Source organism: Corvus moneduloides, chromosome 27 (assembly GCF_009650955.1).
Source record: "Corvus moneduloides isolate bCorMon1 chromosome 27, bCorMon1.pri, whole genome shotgun sequence".
In the NCBI taxonomy this organism is placed as follows: Eukaryota; Metazoa; Chordata; class Aves; order Passeriformes; family Corvidae; genus Corvus; species Corvus moneduloides.
The window spans coordinates 5,432,721-5,449,014 of NC_045502.1; the positions used below are offsets into that span (position 1 = coordinate 5,432,721).

The following is a 16,294-nucleotide window of genomic DNA, read 5'->3' on the forward strand; positions in this document are numbered from 1 at the left end:
TCTAAGGCTGCTCAATTTTACTGGAATTTGGGGGTGACTTTACTGTTCAGGGGAATATTCGGGAAGATCTGAGTGCTGTGGGGCTGTGAAGCCAGGCAGATTGGGCCCACAATCTCACAATTGTGCTGGCAGAACGTGTCCACCTAAGCCCGTCTGTTCTCCAGGAATTCCGGTTGTTTGTCTCAGTCCCTGGCCTGGGTCTCCCCCTTTGGGGTGTGACCTCCAAAGTGCCCAAATCGCTGCTGAAGTGCCTGAGCTGCTCTGGGCTGTGGATGTTCCTGTCCCCCAGCCTGTCCTGGTCAGTGCCATGGGGGGTGGGAGGGGGTCTGGGGGCTCCTGGGGGGACTGGGAGGGGCTTTTGTGTCTCTTGAGGGCATTTGTGGTGCTTGGAGGGGCCTTTTGGAGGGGTCTCTGAGAGAGTTTATGTGATCTTGGCTGTGCCGTGTGGCTCGGAGAGAATTTTGTGGTTCTTGGGGTCATTTATGATGCAGGGAGTGGTTGGGGGGGTTCCTGGCCGGGAGCTGTGGGGTGGTTTGAGGGGTCTGGGAGTGGCTGTGGGGCTGGGAGGGGGTTTTAGGGCAGTTGTGACCTCCCCCCCAGACCCCCAAAGCTCCCGCCAGACCCCCCCCAAGATGCTGCCCGGAGTCGGGGGCTCCATGTTGGGGTTCATCGTCCTGGCGCTGCAGGAGAAGGTGAGGGGGGTCCCCAGGGGCCGTGTGTGTCCCCCCAGAGCGTGTGTGACCCCCCCCATCCCGGTGTCACCCCCTTGTCCCTGCCCACAGGGCTCCTGAGCCAGCCCCTGCTGCCCTGGGAGGGAATTTGGGGAGGGGGCAGAGGGGGTGCGCAGCCCCCGCCGGGGGATGACCCCGGCCCAGCGCCCTTCGTTCAGCACCGAGCTGGGCTTGGGGCCGCAGGAGGAAGAGGCCGATGGGAAGCAGATCCTGCAGGGGGGACAGGGCTTGGGCTCAGGGCAAGGTCCTGCCCTGCACACCTGGCTCAGGTGTGAGCCTGCCCCGGGAAGGGAGCGGGACATTCCCATCCCCACGGATCAGGGCTGGGAGCAGCGCTGGGAGCACGGACATGGAAATCCTGGGAGCCACTGGGACCGCCCTGGGGGGTGAATTATCCCCCCCAGCACCTTTCCAGGCCGCCCTGCGAGCTGAGAAATGCTCGCTGGGCCTCGGCCTTGGCCAAGAGCCCCCGGGCTCAGCTGCTCTGAGCTCAGGCGCTGCCGGCTCCCGCAGCCCGCCCAGGGCCGCCCTGCCCGTGCCGGGGCTGTGCTGGAATTCTCTGCTGCTGCTGCTGGGCCACTCGGGGGGTCTGGCCCAGCAGGAAAGGTGACCCTGAGCCAGGAGCTTTCCTTGGCCGCAGCAAAGCCTCGGCACGGAAAGACCTTGCCAGCGCTGTGCCCTGGGCCGGGAGGGATTGTGCCACCAGAGCTGTCCCTCCATTTCTTCTGCCAGGCAGCTTTAGCACATGAAAAGTGGAGAAGCCAGAGCTGCCTCTCAGCTTTCCACAGAGCCCGCAGAGCTGCAGGGCAAGGTGCTGGCCCTGGCTCGGGGCTGGGCCGGGGCCAGCGGCAGAAAATCAACTTGCAGCTTGGGCCCCGCAGCAGGGAGGAGCAGCAATTGCTGGCTGAGAGAGACTCTTGCCAAGGGCCTGCGGGGCCGGGCCCCAGGGAACGGCTTCCCGCTGCCCGAGGGCAGGCTGAGATGGGATGTGGGGCAGCAATGGTTCCCTGGCAGGGCGCTCAGGGCCTGGCACAGGCTGGCCCCAGAAGCTGCGGCTGCCCCCGCATCCCTGCAAGTGTCCCAGGCCGGCTCGGCCATTGGGGCTTCCTGCCCACGAGGGCTGGGCTGGGCTGGGCTGGGGCTGCTGAGGGCGGGATGGGCTCTGCCTGAGACAGCTGAAGGCTGCGCATGATGAGGCCGGGGGGACCCCGTTCCTCAGTGGGTTCTGGGCTATCCCACATTCCTGAAGGGATGTCAGGCTATGTCCCGTTCCTGAGGCAGTTTTGGGGTCCCCCCAATGCTTCGGGAGGGGTTGTGAGAGGGGGGCTCTGGTGCTTGGAAGGGGGACCTATTGTCAGGGATGCGGGGAGCCCATTTTGGGAAGGCTGCTGCTGTTTGTGGCAATGTTGAGAGGTTCTGAATGGGCTGTGGGGCCCTGGCTCTCATTTTGGGACTTGAGGTGAGCCCATGAGCACAGCAAGGGCTGAGGAGAGGTTCCAAGCTCCCATTTGGGATGGAGGGATTGAGCGGGTGCCTCCAATCAACTCAATGCCAGCCCCAATGTGTCGATGGCAGCCCCAAATGGCTCGATCCGTCAGCCCCAAGGCCCGGCTGTGGGGAGTCAGGAAGCACAGAAGGGGAATTGGTGTCCAGGAGGGGTGGAATGGGATGGGATGGGATGGGATGGGATGGGATGGGGTAGGATGGGATGGGATGGAGTGGGGTGGGGTGGGGTGGGGGTGGCATCGTGGCGTTGGGATGAATTTTGGGAGGGATAGGGTGGTTTGAGTACTTGGAGTGGAGCACTCCAGGAAGGAAAACCAGGAGCTGCTTCTGGGGAGGCTCCTGCTGCTTTTTGACAATTTTGGGGCCTCTAAGTGTCTTCTGGGAGGTTGCAGTGAATTTGGGGAAGGTGCCGTAAACCCCCTGCAATTTGGGGGGTTGAGGTGAAGTCCCCATATTTTGGGATGGTGAGAGGACCCCAATTAGGAGGGGATCCTACTGCTTTGCACCCCTTCAATGGGGTGAGAAGCGGCTTGTGAGGGAGGGAAGGAAGGACGGAAGGAAGGAGTGAAAACAATGTAAGCACTGAATGAAACAAAAAAAAGGTAAATAACTGAGTTCTCTTTTAAGAAATATCAATTCCCTCTGAATCCAAAGTTGCAGAAGACTTTTCACTCCACATTTGGGTTTTGTTTTCATCTCTCCTACTTTTTCTGGTTCTTTTCTTTTTTGTCTTGTTTTAAATAGATGGCACCTGCTAGGAAAGGAATGCAGAGCAAAATGAGACCCATTTCTGGCAGGCAATGAAAGTGTGGGCTCCGGGTCTGGTTCCTTTTGTGTGGATCCCTCATCTCTGCGGCACGGGGGGAATAGCAGTGCTGGGAGGCAGCAGCGGGCTCAGGAGCATCCCGCTCTGGCAGCTCTGAGCAGGTGGCACATGTCCTGCTCTCCTGCTGCCCTCCAAAGCACAGAATGCGTGGGCAAGTTTAGGCACAGCTCTGGGCACAGCCAGCATGGCCTGGGCACGGGAACGGGGGACAAAGCGGGCGGGATCCTTCTGCAGCTGCCTGGTGGTTTCTGCTTTCTGTGCCCAGAGTGCCAGGATGTTCTGAAGAGGTGCTTGTCCATGCAGCCCTTGGCCAGGCCGTCCTTGGAAGAGCTCTTCAGTGATCAATGAGGTGGGCACTCCCTGTCCATGTGGAGCTTCCAGGTGGAAAAGGCTGCTGTGAGCAGGCAGCTCCGAGGGCAGAGAAAGGAGGGTCTCGAGCACTGGATCTGTGCCAGTGCCACAGCCCTGGGCAGCAGCCACCGAGCCCCGGGGGCACAGAGGGCACAGCAAGAGGGACAAAAGCAGTCAAGGGCAGAGAGTGGGAAGGGCGAGAGCTGGGAGCAGGAACAGCTGCTCCATTGCACTCTTGGAGAAAGCTCCTGGCTGTTTCAAAGCGCTGAAAGGCGTGAAGGGCACAGAGGAGGCCACAGCAGCTTTGGGCCCAGCTCTGAGCACGGCCAGCACGGCCTGGGCACTGCGGGCGGCTGGGACAAGGCCATGAAATCCCACATCTGGCCTTGTTTGGGGCTGTATGGTCAAAGGCAGCTGCCTTGACTCGTCCTTGAGCCCTGGCCAGGCTTAGGAGGAAGCCAAGAGGAGGATGAAAGCAGATGTTCCCGCACTGGAAGTGCTGTCAGTTTGTTTCTGCAGCACTGTCAAAGCTGGGCCCTCTCCCAGCGGGGTTGGAGCCTCAGCTGTGGCTGGAGGCAGCTGCAGGAATTCCCAGTGTCCGCGAGTGGCTCTCCAGTCCTTGGCTGGGACAGCTTCCCCCAGCTGATGGGTGGCTCTGGGTGATGGTAAAGTCTGAGGGGAACTGGGGCTGCATCTTGGTTAATCACTGCAGGCAATCTTTGGCAGGGATGATTGGGGGCATTGCTGAGCTGCTCCTGCTGTCATTCTTTGCTAATGATTATGTGCTTTGCTGAGCTTATGCTTTTGTGACTTTTTGCTGATTTGCATTCTATAAATTACACAGTTCCTTCAGTTGGTGTCTGTGTCTTTGGTGCTGACCCTGCCCACCAGCAAAACAGGGCCCTGTCCTGCCTGAGTGTTACCTGGGAAGACAAAAACCCTCCCTCCAAATGTCCCCCCTTCCTCCTTGTTCCCCCCACTTTATACACTGGCCATGATGTCCTGTGGTCTGGGATATGCCTGGGGTCAGTTGGGGTCAGCTGTCCTGGCTGTGACCCCTGCCAAGCTCCCCCGCACCCCCAGCCCCTCGCCAGCGTGGCCGGACGAGGGGCAGGAAAGGCCTTGGCTCTGTGCAAGCTGAGCAAGAACAAAACCATCTCAGTGTGAGCAACGCTGTGCTCAGCACAGAGCCAAACACAGCCCCAGAGAAAGGGCTGGCAAGGAAATTCCCTCTGGCCCAGCCCACAGCAGCACCCCATGGCCACCCAGCATCAGCACGGCTCCACGGGTTCCTTTCCATGGCCCCGGCCCTGGCCACGGGACCTTGGGCTGGTGGCCACGGCAGCCGCCTGTGGCCCAGGGCTCCGTGCCCGTGTCCATGGCAGCAGTGCCCGGCCACGGGCCCTGAGTGCAGGTGAGCGTGCCAATGCCCATGGCAGCGGGGCCAAGCGTTGGTGTCCGTGGCACCAAAGTGAGGAACGGGTCCCTGTGGCCGCTGCCGTGGCACCTGAGGGCATCAGCGAGTGTCACTGCAATTGTAGCTGGCACCAGCCCCGGCACCGCTCTGTCCTGAGGGCTGCCATGGCAGCCGAGGGCAGCCACAGCTCTGCGGGCAAGTGGCCACGGAGCCTGACTGCAGCAATGGGTCCTGGGGGGGTTTCCAAGGGAACTGGAACTGCTGAGGGTTGCCATGGCATCCAACCCCCTGGGATGTCACACAGCCACCCTGGGATGTCACACAGCCACCCTGGGATGTCACAACCACTCAGTGATGCCATAGGCTGCTCTATGATGTCAGACCTCTGCCCTGTGATATCACAGCCATATCTGGGATGTCACAGCTCAGTCTGTGAGGTCACACAGCCACCCTGTGATGTCACAACCCACTCTCTGATGTCACAGCGTCTTCTGGGATGGCCCAGCCCTTTCTGTGATGTCACACAGCCCCTTTCTGACATCACAGCTGCTCTGTGGGTCTGTGACACAGGCACAGAGGTGTTACCAAAACTTCAGTGAAACAAAACCTCCTCAGCACCAGCGCAGCACGAAGCAGCAGCATTCTTTATTGGGCCGGATGCACGAGGGGAGAGCCCCTCCCAAAGCCGTGTGTGCCGAGTTCAGGAATGTTCCTGTTTGCAGACTGTGCTTCACAGACACATTCCCAGATTGTCCCACAAGAAACACACACACGATCATCATTGCCCCAAAATCATTGCAGATTTCCCCCACCCCTTTGCACATCCCTTCTTCTGCCCTGGGGGTCTCTTTGGGGGTCCCTGGTGGTCGCTGACCCCAAAGCCAGCCCTGACTGCCCGGTGAACTGGTGAAAGTTGGCACACCTGGGCTGGTTGCTGCCTACAGAATCAGCCTTGGGCGGTTCCATGGCCAGTGGCTTTTGGAGAAGAAGCATTGTATGAACCCACCAGGTGCAAACGGTTTTTCATCTGGCAAATTTCCCCCCCTTGGAGGGTTGGGAAGCTTCTCTTCCCTTCAAGCCTTCCTAAGCCTCACTCTGCTCCTTTACTCACACCCCACAAGTTCCTCAGCTGCTTTCACAACCATGTTCTTTACACAGCTCAAAGCAAGTGTCATAAGCACAAGTAGTGCTGTGATCCCAGTTAGACTTTGCAAAAGTGAGGCCAACCATCAGTCAGGGAAAATCCAAGTCTTTTAAATATTTTATCCAACCAGTTACTGTCTAACCCTCCCCTTAATTCCCTGCTGGATGCAGCAGCCGATTTTATCCTCTCTACCCTCTCTATCCAACCCAGCATCACATTTGGAATGTGCACACAACAAGTGTTGCTGTTTCAGTTCAAGAATCCACACACTCCCTGTCCATGTAGCAGCAATGGGGCTAAAGCCAATCTGCTCTGGAAGGTCATTTTAGCTGGGGCTGGCAATTGTTCCTTAATTTCAGCAAACCCCAAAGGAGCTGCATTCACTAAAGTTCCCATCTGCAGAGCCCAATGGTGTGGGGCTGGTCTGTTCCTAAAGGCAGATCTTTGCTGAGCAGAGATGGATTCTAAAATCCATCCCGCTGGAGTTCCCGCACTGGGATGTTTCCCAGTTCCATCCCCTTTAACCTTTCCCCACAGTCGGGTTCCCGGTGGTGACTCCTTGCACGAGGGACGGAACGTTCATACCCCCAGTGTCCATGGTGCTCCTGATTCTCCCAGGGGCAAACGTGTGCCCCAAATTCCATCCCTTCCCACCCATCCTGGGGCTCCTAAGGATCTGACCGTGTCCTGCTGACACTCTGTGCCTCTCCAAGGCTCGTTGTTTGTTGGCTCAGCCCAGGTGTCCCTGAGAAAGGCAGAATCATTTCTACAAACACAGCCCAGCCTCAGAGCCTGGGCCACAGCCAGGAGCCGCTGGACCTCAGCATTCCAAACAGCTCAAGTGTCTGTCCCAGGGCAATCCCACTTTTCCTTGGTCCTGGGATCCTTTGGCCTTGACCTTGTTAAATCAGGATCTTTTATACCCACCTCTAAGGGGTCCTGTGGGAGGCCTGGGCTCCCTTCCCAGCCCAGACACCCCTGAACTGGCTGGAAACATTCCCAGTGTCCTGTCTGAGGGCCATTCCATACTGCTGGAATTTGACAGCCCCAGGGGGTATCAGTGCAATCTGTCAGCTGATCAATATTTCCTGAGGTAATTTCCAGATCCGCTTTGGAAATGTTACAATTCTCAGCACTATTGTTCTGGTGTGTCCATGGTAAGGAATATTCTCCTTCCATCCCTGTCCAGGTGCCCTGGGTGCTATTTCCTTCCCACACGTGTTCCCAGATTTTTGTCAAATTGCTGACTGAAGCTCCCCACGGAACTGGATTTTCTGCAGAGGTTGGTGTTGGCAAACAAGCTGTTACAGGGGTTACATTCTGTCATCTGCCAACATCTTGCACTGACTTTGGAAACCGCATTTCCCTTCCCAGAAGTCAGGAACATTGTTTCTATTATTATGATTATAGATACACAATGATTGATCATCTTCATCTAGATCCAATAAACAGTATCCCCTTAGAAAATCATATTCAATACCTAAAACAATAGGATTTATGTCAAAACCCCAAACCCCACAGTGTCAGTCAGTCTTGTTTCTGCTGTGTTTAATGTGTGCTCGCTGGTTTTACCCACATGTGATGAACCCCGAGTTGGATTCCTTCTACCTTGAGTGCAGGGTAGGTTACCAGGAGGACTTGAGATGGTCCCTTCCACTTTGGCTGCATTGTTCCAAAATTCCAGGTTCTGGTGCACAGCGCATCTCCTGGTTGGAAAGGATGTACAGGCGAGTCCAGCCCCAATGATCTGTTGAGAACCATGCACCTTTCAAGGCTTACAAGAGTTAGTCCCAGTTCTATTAAATATTCATTTCTGCAAAACTTCTGAGCCTTCCCTTGTCTTGTTGGTGCCACATGGGAAAGCTTCTGGCCATCCAGAAAAAGGATCCACCAATGCCAAAATGTGCCAGTCCCCCTTCTGCCTGGGCACTTCTGCAAAATCAGTTGGCCAAAATCACCTGGTGATTCCCATTTAACCAGCCCTGGAGGCAGCCTTCTTCCTTCAAAACCAATCCCATCTTTCTCAACAACTGATCTATTATTTTTTGCCATTTTTGTGCTTACTAGATGCCTTTGTAAACTGGCCACCATATTCTCCATTTCCTCACGTGGTTCCTGATGTTTTAGTTCCATTATACATTAATTGTGGAGCTACAATTACCTGCCCACACGGGGTTACCAATCACCTGCTGGCATTTTCCGTAGCTGCTGCTGCTGGGGCTGGGGCTGACTGCCTGTCCTGATCACTGGAATCTGGTTGTTGTTGCAGAACATTCCAGTTTTTGCTAGGTATTAGTGCAAGGAGAGCTTTTGCAGCACCCTCTTGAGCTGTTTGGTCAGCCAATGGATTCCCTGGATTACCTGGGGAGTCTCCAAACCCATGGGCTTTACAAGGGCACCAGGGCCACTTCTTTTGGCTTTGGCACACTCTGCAGTAGGTGACTGATTTCTTTTTGTACTCACTGGAGACCTCTGTGCCCTTTCCTTCCATGTGGCTCCCTGGGCGTGTATTATTCCAAACCCAGAGTTCAAATCAGTCCATATGGTCACCCTTTGTCCTTCAGGGATTTCTAGGCAAGGTCATTCATTCTGCTTTTTGTGCTGCTGTGTTCAAAGCTAAAGCCTGGCCTTCTATGAGCTGGCTCGAGGTTCCCACTGCACACCCAGCTGCCCGTTTCCCATCCGTACCACGCTGCTCCCACCAGGGTGCAGGGCCAGTGCTGGCTCCTGCATGGGATTGCTCTCGAGGTCCCAGAGTCTGCCAGAACACACTTGTTCCATGGATGCCAGGCAGTCATGGCACAAAGACTCCAAGCCTTCTCTTAGAAGGGACTCGAACACTTCCCTCTTCCAACCTTGGGGACCTTGAACCAAACCCTGCAAAGCTTTTGCTGCACCTTACAGGCAGGTCAACAGTTTACACCAGGAAAGGAAAGGGAAAAGGAAAAGGAAAAGGAAAAGGGAAAAGGAAAAGGGAAAAGGAAAAGGAAAAGGAAAAGGAAAAGGAAAAGGAAAAGGAAAAGGAAAAGGAAAAGGTGCCTTGATCTGAGCAGGGCTCTTTCTCTGATTTCCTTTGGAGCAGGGATCAAAGGCTCTCCCCAGAATCCTTCCGTGCTGCCTGCAGGTGCTGCCATCCCTCAGATGTGTTGGAATTCCAGAGGATGAGGCCACGGGGTGTCCCAATGGTGCCTTGGTTCCATGGGCCCCGCAGTGTAACCATGGTGTCCTTGGCTCTGCAGTGGCACCATGGACCCTTCATTCCAGGAGGCCCCACAGTGTGGCAATGGTCCCTTGAGTCCAGGAGGCCCCACAAGGTCCCAATGGTGCCTTGGTTCCCTGGCCCCGCACTCTCACAATGCTCTCCTTGGCTGCACAAGGTCCCGCAGTGGCACAAGGGTTTCATTTTCTCCTTGATTTCTTTTAGCTTTCTTTCTTTCTTCATTCTTTCATCTTTTTTCTTTCTTTTTCCTATTTTTTTTTCTTGCTGTTTTTCTTCTTTCTTTCTTTTTTTCTTTTATTTTTTCTTGTCTTTTTTTTCTTTCTTTCTTTCTTTTTTGGTTCTTTCTTTCCTCTTTTTTAACAAGTTTTTTTGTTTCACGTTACTTAGCCTTTCTTTCTTCTTTCTTCTCTTTTTCTTCACTTTTTAAATTTTCTTGTTGATCTCTTTTGGTTTTCTTTCCTTCTTTTTTCTTTCCTTCATTATTTTACCTTTTTTCTTTTACTTTCTTTTCTTTGTTGCTTTCTGTCTTCCATCTTTCTTTTTTTTTTTTTGCTTTCTTTGGTTCTCTTGTACTTTTATTTTTTCTCGTGTCTTTCTGTCATTTTCTTTCTTCCTTGTTTCTTTCTTTCTTCTTTTTTTGACTTTTCTTATCATTTATTTTCTTGTTGGTTTCATGTTTTCAGTCTTTCTTTTTTTCTTCCTTTCCTTCTTTCATTTTCATTACATTTTTGCTTCTTTCTTTCTTTCTTTCTTTGTTCATTTTTGAATTTTTTTCTTGGGTTTTTTTTATTGTTTCTTGCTGCTTTCTTCTTAATTTCTTTTTTTTCCAGTTTTCTTCTTGGTCTCACATTATTGAGTCTTTCTTTCTTTTATCTTTTACTTTTCTTTGCTTTTTAAATTTTCGTGTTGATTTCTTTTCACTTTCTTTCTTCATTCTTCTATCTTTTTTCTTTCTATTAATTTTTTTTTGTTGCTTTCTGTCTTCTTTCTCTTTTACTTTCTTTCTTTTCTTCTTTTGTTTTATTCTTGTGTCTTTATTTCTGTCCTTTTTTTCTTTCTTCCTTGCTTCTTTCTTTCTTGTTTTTTTTTCTTTTTGTTTTATTTTCCTGTTGGTTTCATGTTATGTACTCTTGCTTTCTTTGTTTATTTCTTTGTTTCTTTCTTCTTTTTTCTTCACTTTTTTCATTTTCTTGTTGATTTTTCATTCTCCTTTCTTTCTTTCTTTCTTTCTTTCTTTCTTTCCCCTTTTCTTTCCCCTTTTCTTTCCCCTTTTCTTTCTTTCATTTTTATTATCATTTTGCTTGCTTGCTTCATTGTTTAATGATTTTTCTCTCTTTTTTAATAATTCTTTTCTTGTTGGTTTCATGTTATTCTTGCTTTCTTCTTTTCTTTCTTTCTTTCATTTTTATTATATTTTGCTCACTTCCCTTCTTCATTTTTAATGTGTTTTCTTTCTTTTTTTTATTTCTTGTTGCTCTCTTTCTCTTTCTCTTTCTTTCTTTTTCTTTCTTTCTTACCTTTTCTTTCTTTCTTCTATTTTACTTTTCCTCCTTCCTTCCTTCCTTCCTTCCTTCCTTCCTTCCGAATTCCTTCCGAATTCCTTCCTTCCTTCCGAATTCCTTCCTTCCGAATTCCTTCCGAATTCCTTCCTTCCTTCCTTCCGAATTCCTTCTGAATTCCTTCCTTCCTTCCTTCCTTCCTTCCTTCCTTCCCTACTTCCTTCCTTCTGAATTCCTTCCTTCCTTCCTTCTGAATTCCTTCTGAATTCCTTCCTTCCCTCACAAGCCGCTTCTCACCCCATTAAAGAGGTGCAAAGCAGAAGGATCCCCTCCCAGTTGGGGTCCTCTCACCCTCCCAAAATGTGGGGACTTCTCCTGAGCCCCCCAAATTGCGGGGAGTTTATGGCACCTTCCCCAAATTCACTGCAACCTCCCAGAAGCCGCTTAGAGGCCCCAAAACTGCGAAAAAGCAGCAGGAGCCCCCCCAAAAGCAGTGCCTGCCTTCCCTCCCTTGAGTCCCCCACTCCAAGTGCTCAAACCACCCCATCCCTCCCAAACTTCATCCAACCCCCATGATGCCACCCCCACCCCATCCCATCCCATCCCATCCCATCCCATCCCATCCCATCCCATCCCATCCCCATCCCATTCCATCCCATCCCATCCCATCCCCATCCCATCCTACCCCATCCCATCCCATCCCCATCCCATCCCATCCCATCCCATCCCATCCCATCCCATCCCACCCCACCCCTCCTGGACACCAATTCCCCTTCTGTGCTTCCTGACTCCCCACAGCCGGGCCTTGGGGCTGACGGATCGAGCCATTTGGGGCTGCCATCGACACATTGGGGCTGGCATTGAGTTGTTTGGAGGCACCCGCTCAATCCCTCCATCCCAAATGGGAGCTTGGAACCTCTCCTCAGCCCTTGCTGTGCCCATGGGCTCACCTCAAGTCCCAGAATGAGAGCCAGGGCCCCACAGGCCATTCAGAACCTCTCAACATTGCCACAAACAGCAGCATCCTTCCCAAAATGGGCTCCCCGCATCCCTGACAATAGGTCCCCCTTCCAAGTACCAGAGCCCCCCTCTCAGAACCCCTCCCAAAGCACTGGGGGGACCCCAAAACTGCCTCAGGAACAGGACATACCCTGACATCCCTTCAGGAATGTGGGATAGCCCAGAACCCACTGAGCAACGGGGTCCCCCCGGCCTCATCATGCGCAGCCTTCAGCTGTCTCAGGCAGAGCCCATCCCGCCCTCAGCAGCCCCAGCCCAGCCCAGCCCAGCCCAGCCCTCGTGGGCAGGAAGCCCCAATGGCCGAGCCGGCCTGGGACACTTGCAGGGATGCGGGGGCAGCCGCAGCTTCTGGGGCCAGCCTGTGCCAGGCCCTGAGCGCCCTGCCAGGGAACCATTGCTGCCCCACATCCCATCTCAGCCTGCCCTCGGGCAGCGGGAAGCCGTTCCCTGGGGCCCGGCCCCGCAGGCCCTTGGCAAGAGTCTCTCTCAGCCAGCAATTGCTGCTCCTCCCTGCTGCGGGGCCCAAGCTGCAAGTTGATTTTCTGCCGCTGGCCCCGGCCCAGCCCCGAGCCAGGGCCAGCACCTTGCCCTGCAGCTCTGCGGGCGCTGCCTTTGTGCGGCCGCAGCGCAGCGGCCGCAGCTCGGAGCTGCCCTTTGTGTCCCCGCCGGCAGCTGGCACAGCTGGCGGGGCCGGGCCAGGGCCGGGCCAGCCCCGGCCTTCCCGGCTCTGGGACACAGCGGCGGCAGCCCCAGCCTTCCAGCCCTGCACACGCTCCCACACAAGCCTCCAGAGCCGCGGCCACGCAACGCAACTGACCGGCCGCTGACCCCCCAGCCTGGCCTGATGGCCATTCCTCTGCCCACACCTCGGCCAAGCTCCCCTTGGCCACCTCCTGAGCCACAGTGCCACAGACAAGTGGCACATACAGCTACAGAGCTCTGCCCAGAGCTGGCAGGGAACGTTCATTCAACAGAAAAACCACCAAGAAAAAGAGAACTGCCCCCAGCAGAGCTGTTCCCTCCTGCAGTACTTACACCTGCACACCCACAGCGCCTGAGACTGCAAGCAATGAGCATTCCCTGGGCACATGTGCAGCCCAAGCAGCTCGAGGACAGCCTTGCAGCAGGACTGCTCTCAGCTGAGCCAAAAAGGCCCCTCTGGCAGCTGCAGGGCCATTGCAAAGGGCAAGGGCCAGAGCCTGGGCCCACGGGGGAGGAAAGGGCTCTCAATTCCCCTGCCCTGGCACCTCAACCCTGTTCCCAGGCTGCTTCCCACACCTCTGGATTCCTCTGCAGGACTGCGGAAAGCTGAGAGGCAGCTCTGGCTTCTCCACTTTTCATGTGCTAAAGCTGCCTGGCAGAAGAAATGGAGGGACAGCTCTGGTGGCACAATCCCTCCCGGCCCAGGGCACAGCGCTGGGAAGGTCTTTCCGTGCCGAGGTGGGAGTTTTGTTTGAAGCCCTTCTTGCAGTCGGGGCAGCGGAAGGGCCTCTCCTCCGTGTGAATCCGCTCGTGCACGAGGAGATGGGAGCTGGTGTGAAACCTCTTCCCACACTGGGGACACTCGTAGGGCCTCTCCCCAGTGTGGATCCTCTGGTGGACGATCAGGTGGGAGCTCCGTCTGAAGCTCTTCCCACATTCCCCACACTTGTGGGGCTTCTCCCCATTGTGAAGCTGCTCATGAACCACCAGCTCTGACCTCTGGCTGCATCTCTGGCCGCCTTCCCAGCACAGGGTGGGTCTTTCCTCCTCAGAGCACCCTGGGCTGCGTTTGCAGCCCCTCCTCCTGCGGGATCTCCGGGGCTTTTCCTTCCCATTGCATTCCTGCGCCGTGGAGCCGCTCAAAACGGCCTCTTCCACCAGGTTCTGCCGTGGGGATTTGTCCTCCCTGGGCTCCGTCCTCAGCTCCTTGTCTGGGGAGGAAGGACAAGGAGAGGATGGGATTTGCCTCCGTGCCACAGGGAAGGGCAAGGAGATCCCCCCAGTCCGTCCCCGGCAGGACGGCGTCGGCAGCGGGGTTGTCCTGCAGCCGGGGGCGATGCTGGGCTGGGAGATGGAGCAGGAGAGAGGGGAAAGGGCCACTGACTTCCTCCTCACCTGCCTGGGGGTCCTGGGGCATCTTCCTCTTCCTCACAGCCTCCTCCTCCATCTGGCCAAGGGCTGGGAATGGGAAATCCTGGTTTGGGGAGAAACAAGGGATGAGTGTCCAGGGTTGGGGCTTCCTACTGCTCAAGTCCATCTCTAGAAGTCACCGGTGTCCATAAAAACCAACCAGAAATTGACAGTGACTCCAAAAGAAGGCTCCAGGAGTCCCCCCTTTCCAGTCTCCTCACTTTGGGGTTCTGGGGGTCCCCCTTGTCAGGGCTGCTGGGGGTCCCGTGGGTCCTGGGGATCCCCCCTCTCCGGGGTCCTGCTTAGGGATGCTGGGGGGTTTCAGGGGTCCCACAGGTCCCTTTTTTCCTGATTCTGCTTTGGCTCCCAGAGGTCCCAGGGTCTCCCTCTTCAGCCTCCCTCCACTCCAGGCACTTGGGGCTCCCCCCTCTCCTCACCCCCCCTTTTACGGCTGAGAGGTCCCAGCCCCGCCTCATCTCCAGGCCCCCCCACCCCTCCAGGCTTTTGGGGGTCCCCCAGCTCTGGTATCGTCCCTCTCTGCTCTCCCCACTCCAGGGGTCCCATGTTCCAGCCCCCAGCTCTCCTGGGGATCCCCAAATCCAATGTCCAACCCTGCCAGGACCGGGCGATCCTCACATGGAACCCCCAAGACCCCCAAGGGGCAATTATGGCTCAGCTTTGGAGTCCTGCAAGATCCAGATATCCCCTCTGGCCCAAAAAATCCCTCCCAGGGACATGCAAGGACACCTGGGGCTCGATTCCAGAATCTGCAAGCTCCAAACACCCCTCCAAAAAAGCCCCTCTGGTGACCCCCCGACAGATTTGGGGTGAGCTCCCCCTCCCCGCTCACCTGCAGGATGGGGGGGAAGATGCTACCGGGGCTGGGGGTGCTGAGGACACAGTGGGCGGGCGGTGGAACCTCGTGGTTCTCCAGCTCCTCCTCCTCCTCTCTCCCTCCTCTCCCTCCCGCTCCTCCTCCACTCCCACCCTGCCCCCCCTTTCCCACCCCCTCTGCCCCACGGCTGCCGCAGCACCGGCTGCTGTGTGGGGGGAGCCCCCGATCAGCCCCAGGGATGGACAGGGGGGTTGGGGACCCCCCCAGTGCGGATCCCTCCCTTCCCCAGAGCCCCAGGGAATCGCTCCAGGGCTCAGGTGCTGGGGGACAGGGCTGGACCCCCATGGAACCGCTCTTCTGCTGTCCCAACCCCACCTTTCCCTCCCCTCTCCTCCCCTTTCTCAGCGTTCCCCCAATCCACAGCCCCATTCCAGCTCAATTTGGGTGTCCCATCCCCATCCCGCTTTGTTTGGGGGTCCCAGCCCCCTCTCGCCCCCCCCTTCTGCACCTTCCCCATCCCCAATCCCCACCTCCCCTCCCCCGGCCTTGGTTTTGGGGGTTCCAGGCCCCTCCTGCTCACTTTGGGGGTTCCATTCCCCATTTCGCTCAATTTGGGGTCCCAGACCCGCCCCCTTCTCACCGCTCACCCCGCGGCCGGGGGGGCTCCCAGCACCACCAGTGCCACCAGTGCGGCCCCAGCTGCCCCCACACGCCCCATGCCCAGCGCCGGGCGGTGCCCACAGCCCCAAAGCAGCCGCGCTGTGCCCTGGGGGGTCCCCAGAGCGGCCCCGCCCCGCACGGCACTGGGAGCACCAGTCCGGACCAGTGCGGAGCGCGGGCGGGCGGCATCAGCCGTGCCCGGGCAGGGCCGGGCCCCGCGGGGCTCCCGCCCGCACTCGGCCCCCGCCGGGACAGCGCGGGGGGGCCCGGCCTGGCCGCCCCCACCTCCCCCTCCCCAAATTCCGCTCCGGGGGGCGCTGGGGGCGGGGGGGGCTCAGCTGGGGCCAGAGCTGCCGGAGCCACGTGTCCCCCGCTGCCAGCACCACCCCCTCAGGATTAGGGGTGCCCCAAAACTCCCTCTGAGCTGCCGGATACCCCGCAGGCCCCTGAGGAGTGGGGTCCCCCCGGCCTCATCATCCCCAACCTTCGGCTGCCTCATCCCAGGCCCCATCCCGCCCATCCCCCTCCGCCACACTTCATCCCACACCCCAATCCACATCCCACCCTTCCCGGGCCCCATCCCGCCCCATCCCATTTCTCCCGGCAGCCGCCACCGGGACCCCCAAAACCCCGCGTGCCGGGGGCTCCCCAATATCCCCCAACGGGCATTTGCGACTCACATTAGAGCCCTGCAAGATCCAAACATCCGCCTCCCCCCATCCGCCACCAAACCCCCCTTCCCCCAGGAACCAACAAAGATATTTGGGGCTGGTGCTGGAGTCCTCCAAGCTCCAAAAATCCCCTCTCCCAAAACAACCCCATGCACCGCCCAAGATACTTGGGGCGAGCTGCCCCTCCCCGGTCACCTGCGGGATGGGGAGAGAGATGATCCCAGAGCTGAGAGCTGCGGACACAGAGAACGATGGATGCACGTGGAGGCTCCTCTTCCTGCCTCCTCTGTCCCGCCTCTTCC

General features: G+C 56.4%; 1 protein-coding gene across 1 annotated transcript; it reads right to left on the reverse strand.

Annotated features, from left to right (window-relative positions):
- Window positions 1–13,058: 13,058 nt before the first annotated feature.
- On the reverse strand, window positions 13,059–13,845 carry LOC116435484 (zinc finger protein 214-like). The gene is made up of 2 exons (XM_032091820.1): window positions 13,812–13,845; window positions 13,059–13,627 (listed from the first exon to the last, which is right to left on the reverse strand). Exons 1-2 carry the CDS (start codon window positions 13,831–13,833, stop codon window positions 13,059–13,061), a joined length of 591 nt encoding a protein of 196 aa, XP_031947711.1. The 5' UTR covers window positions 13,834–13,845.
- Window positions 13,846–16,294: the final 2,449 nt, after the last annotated feature.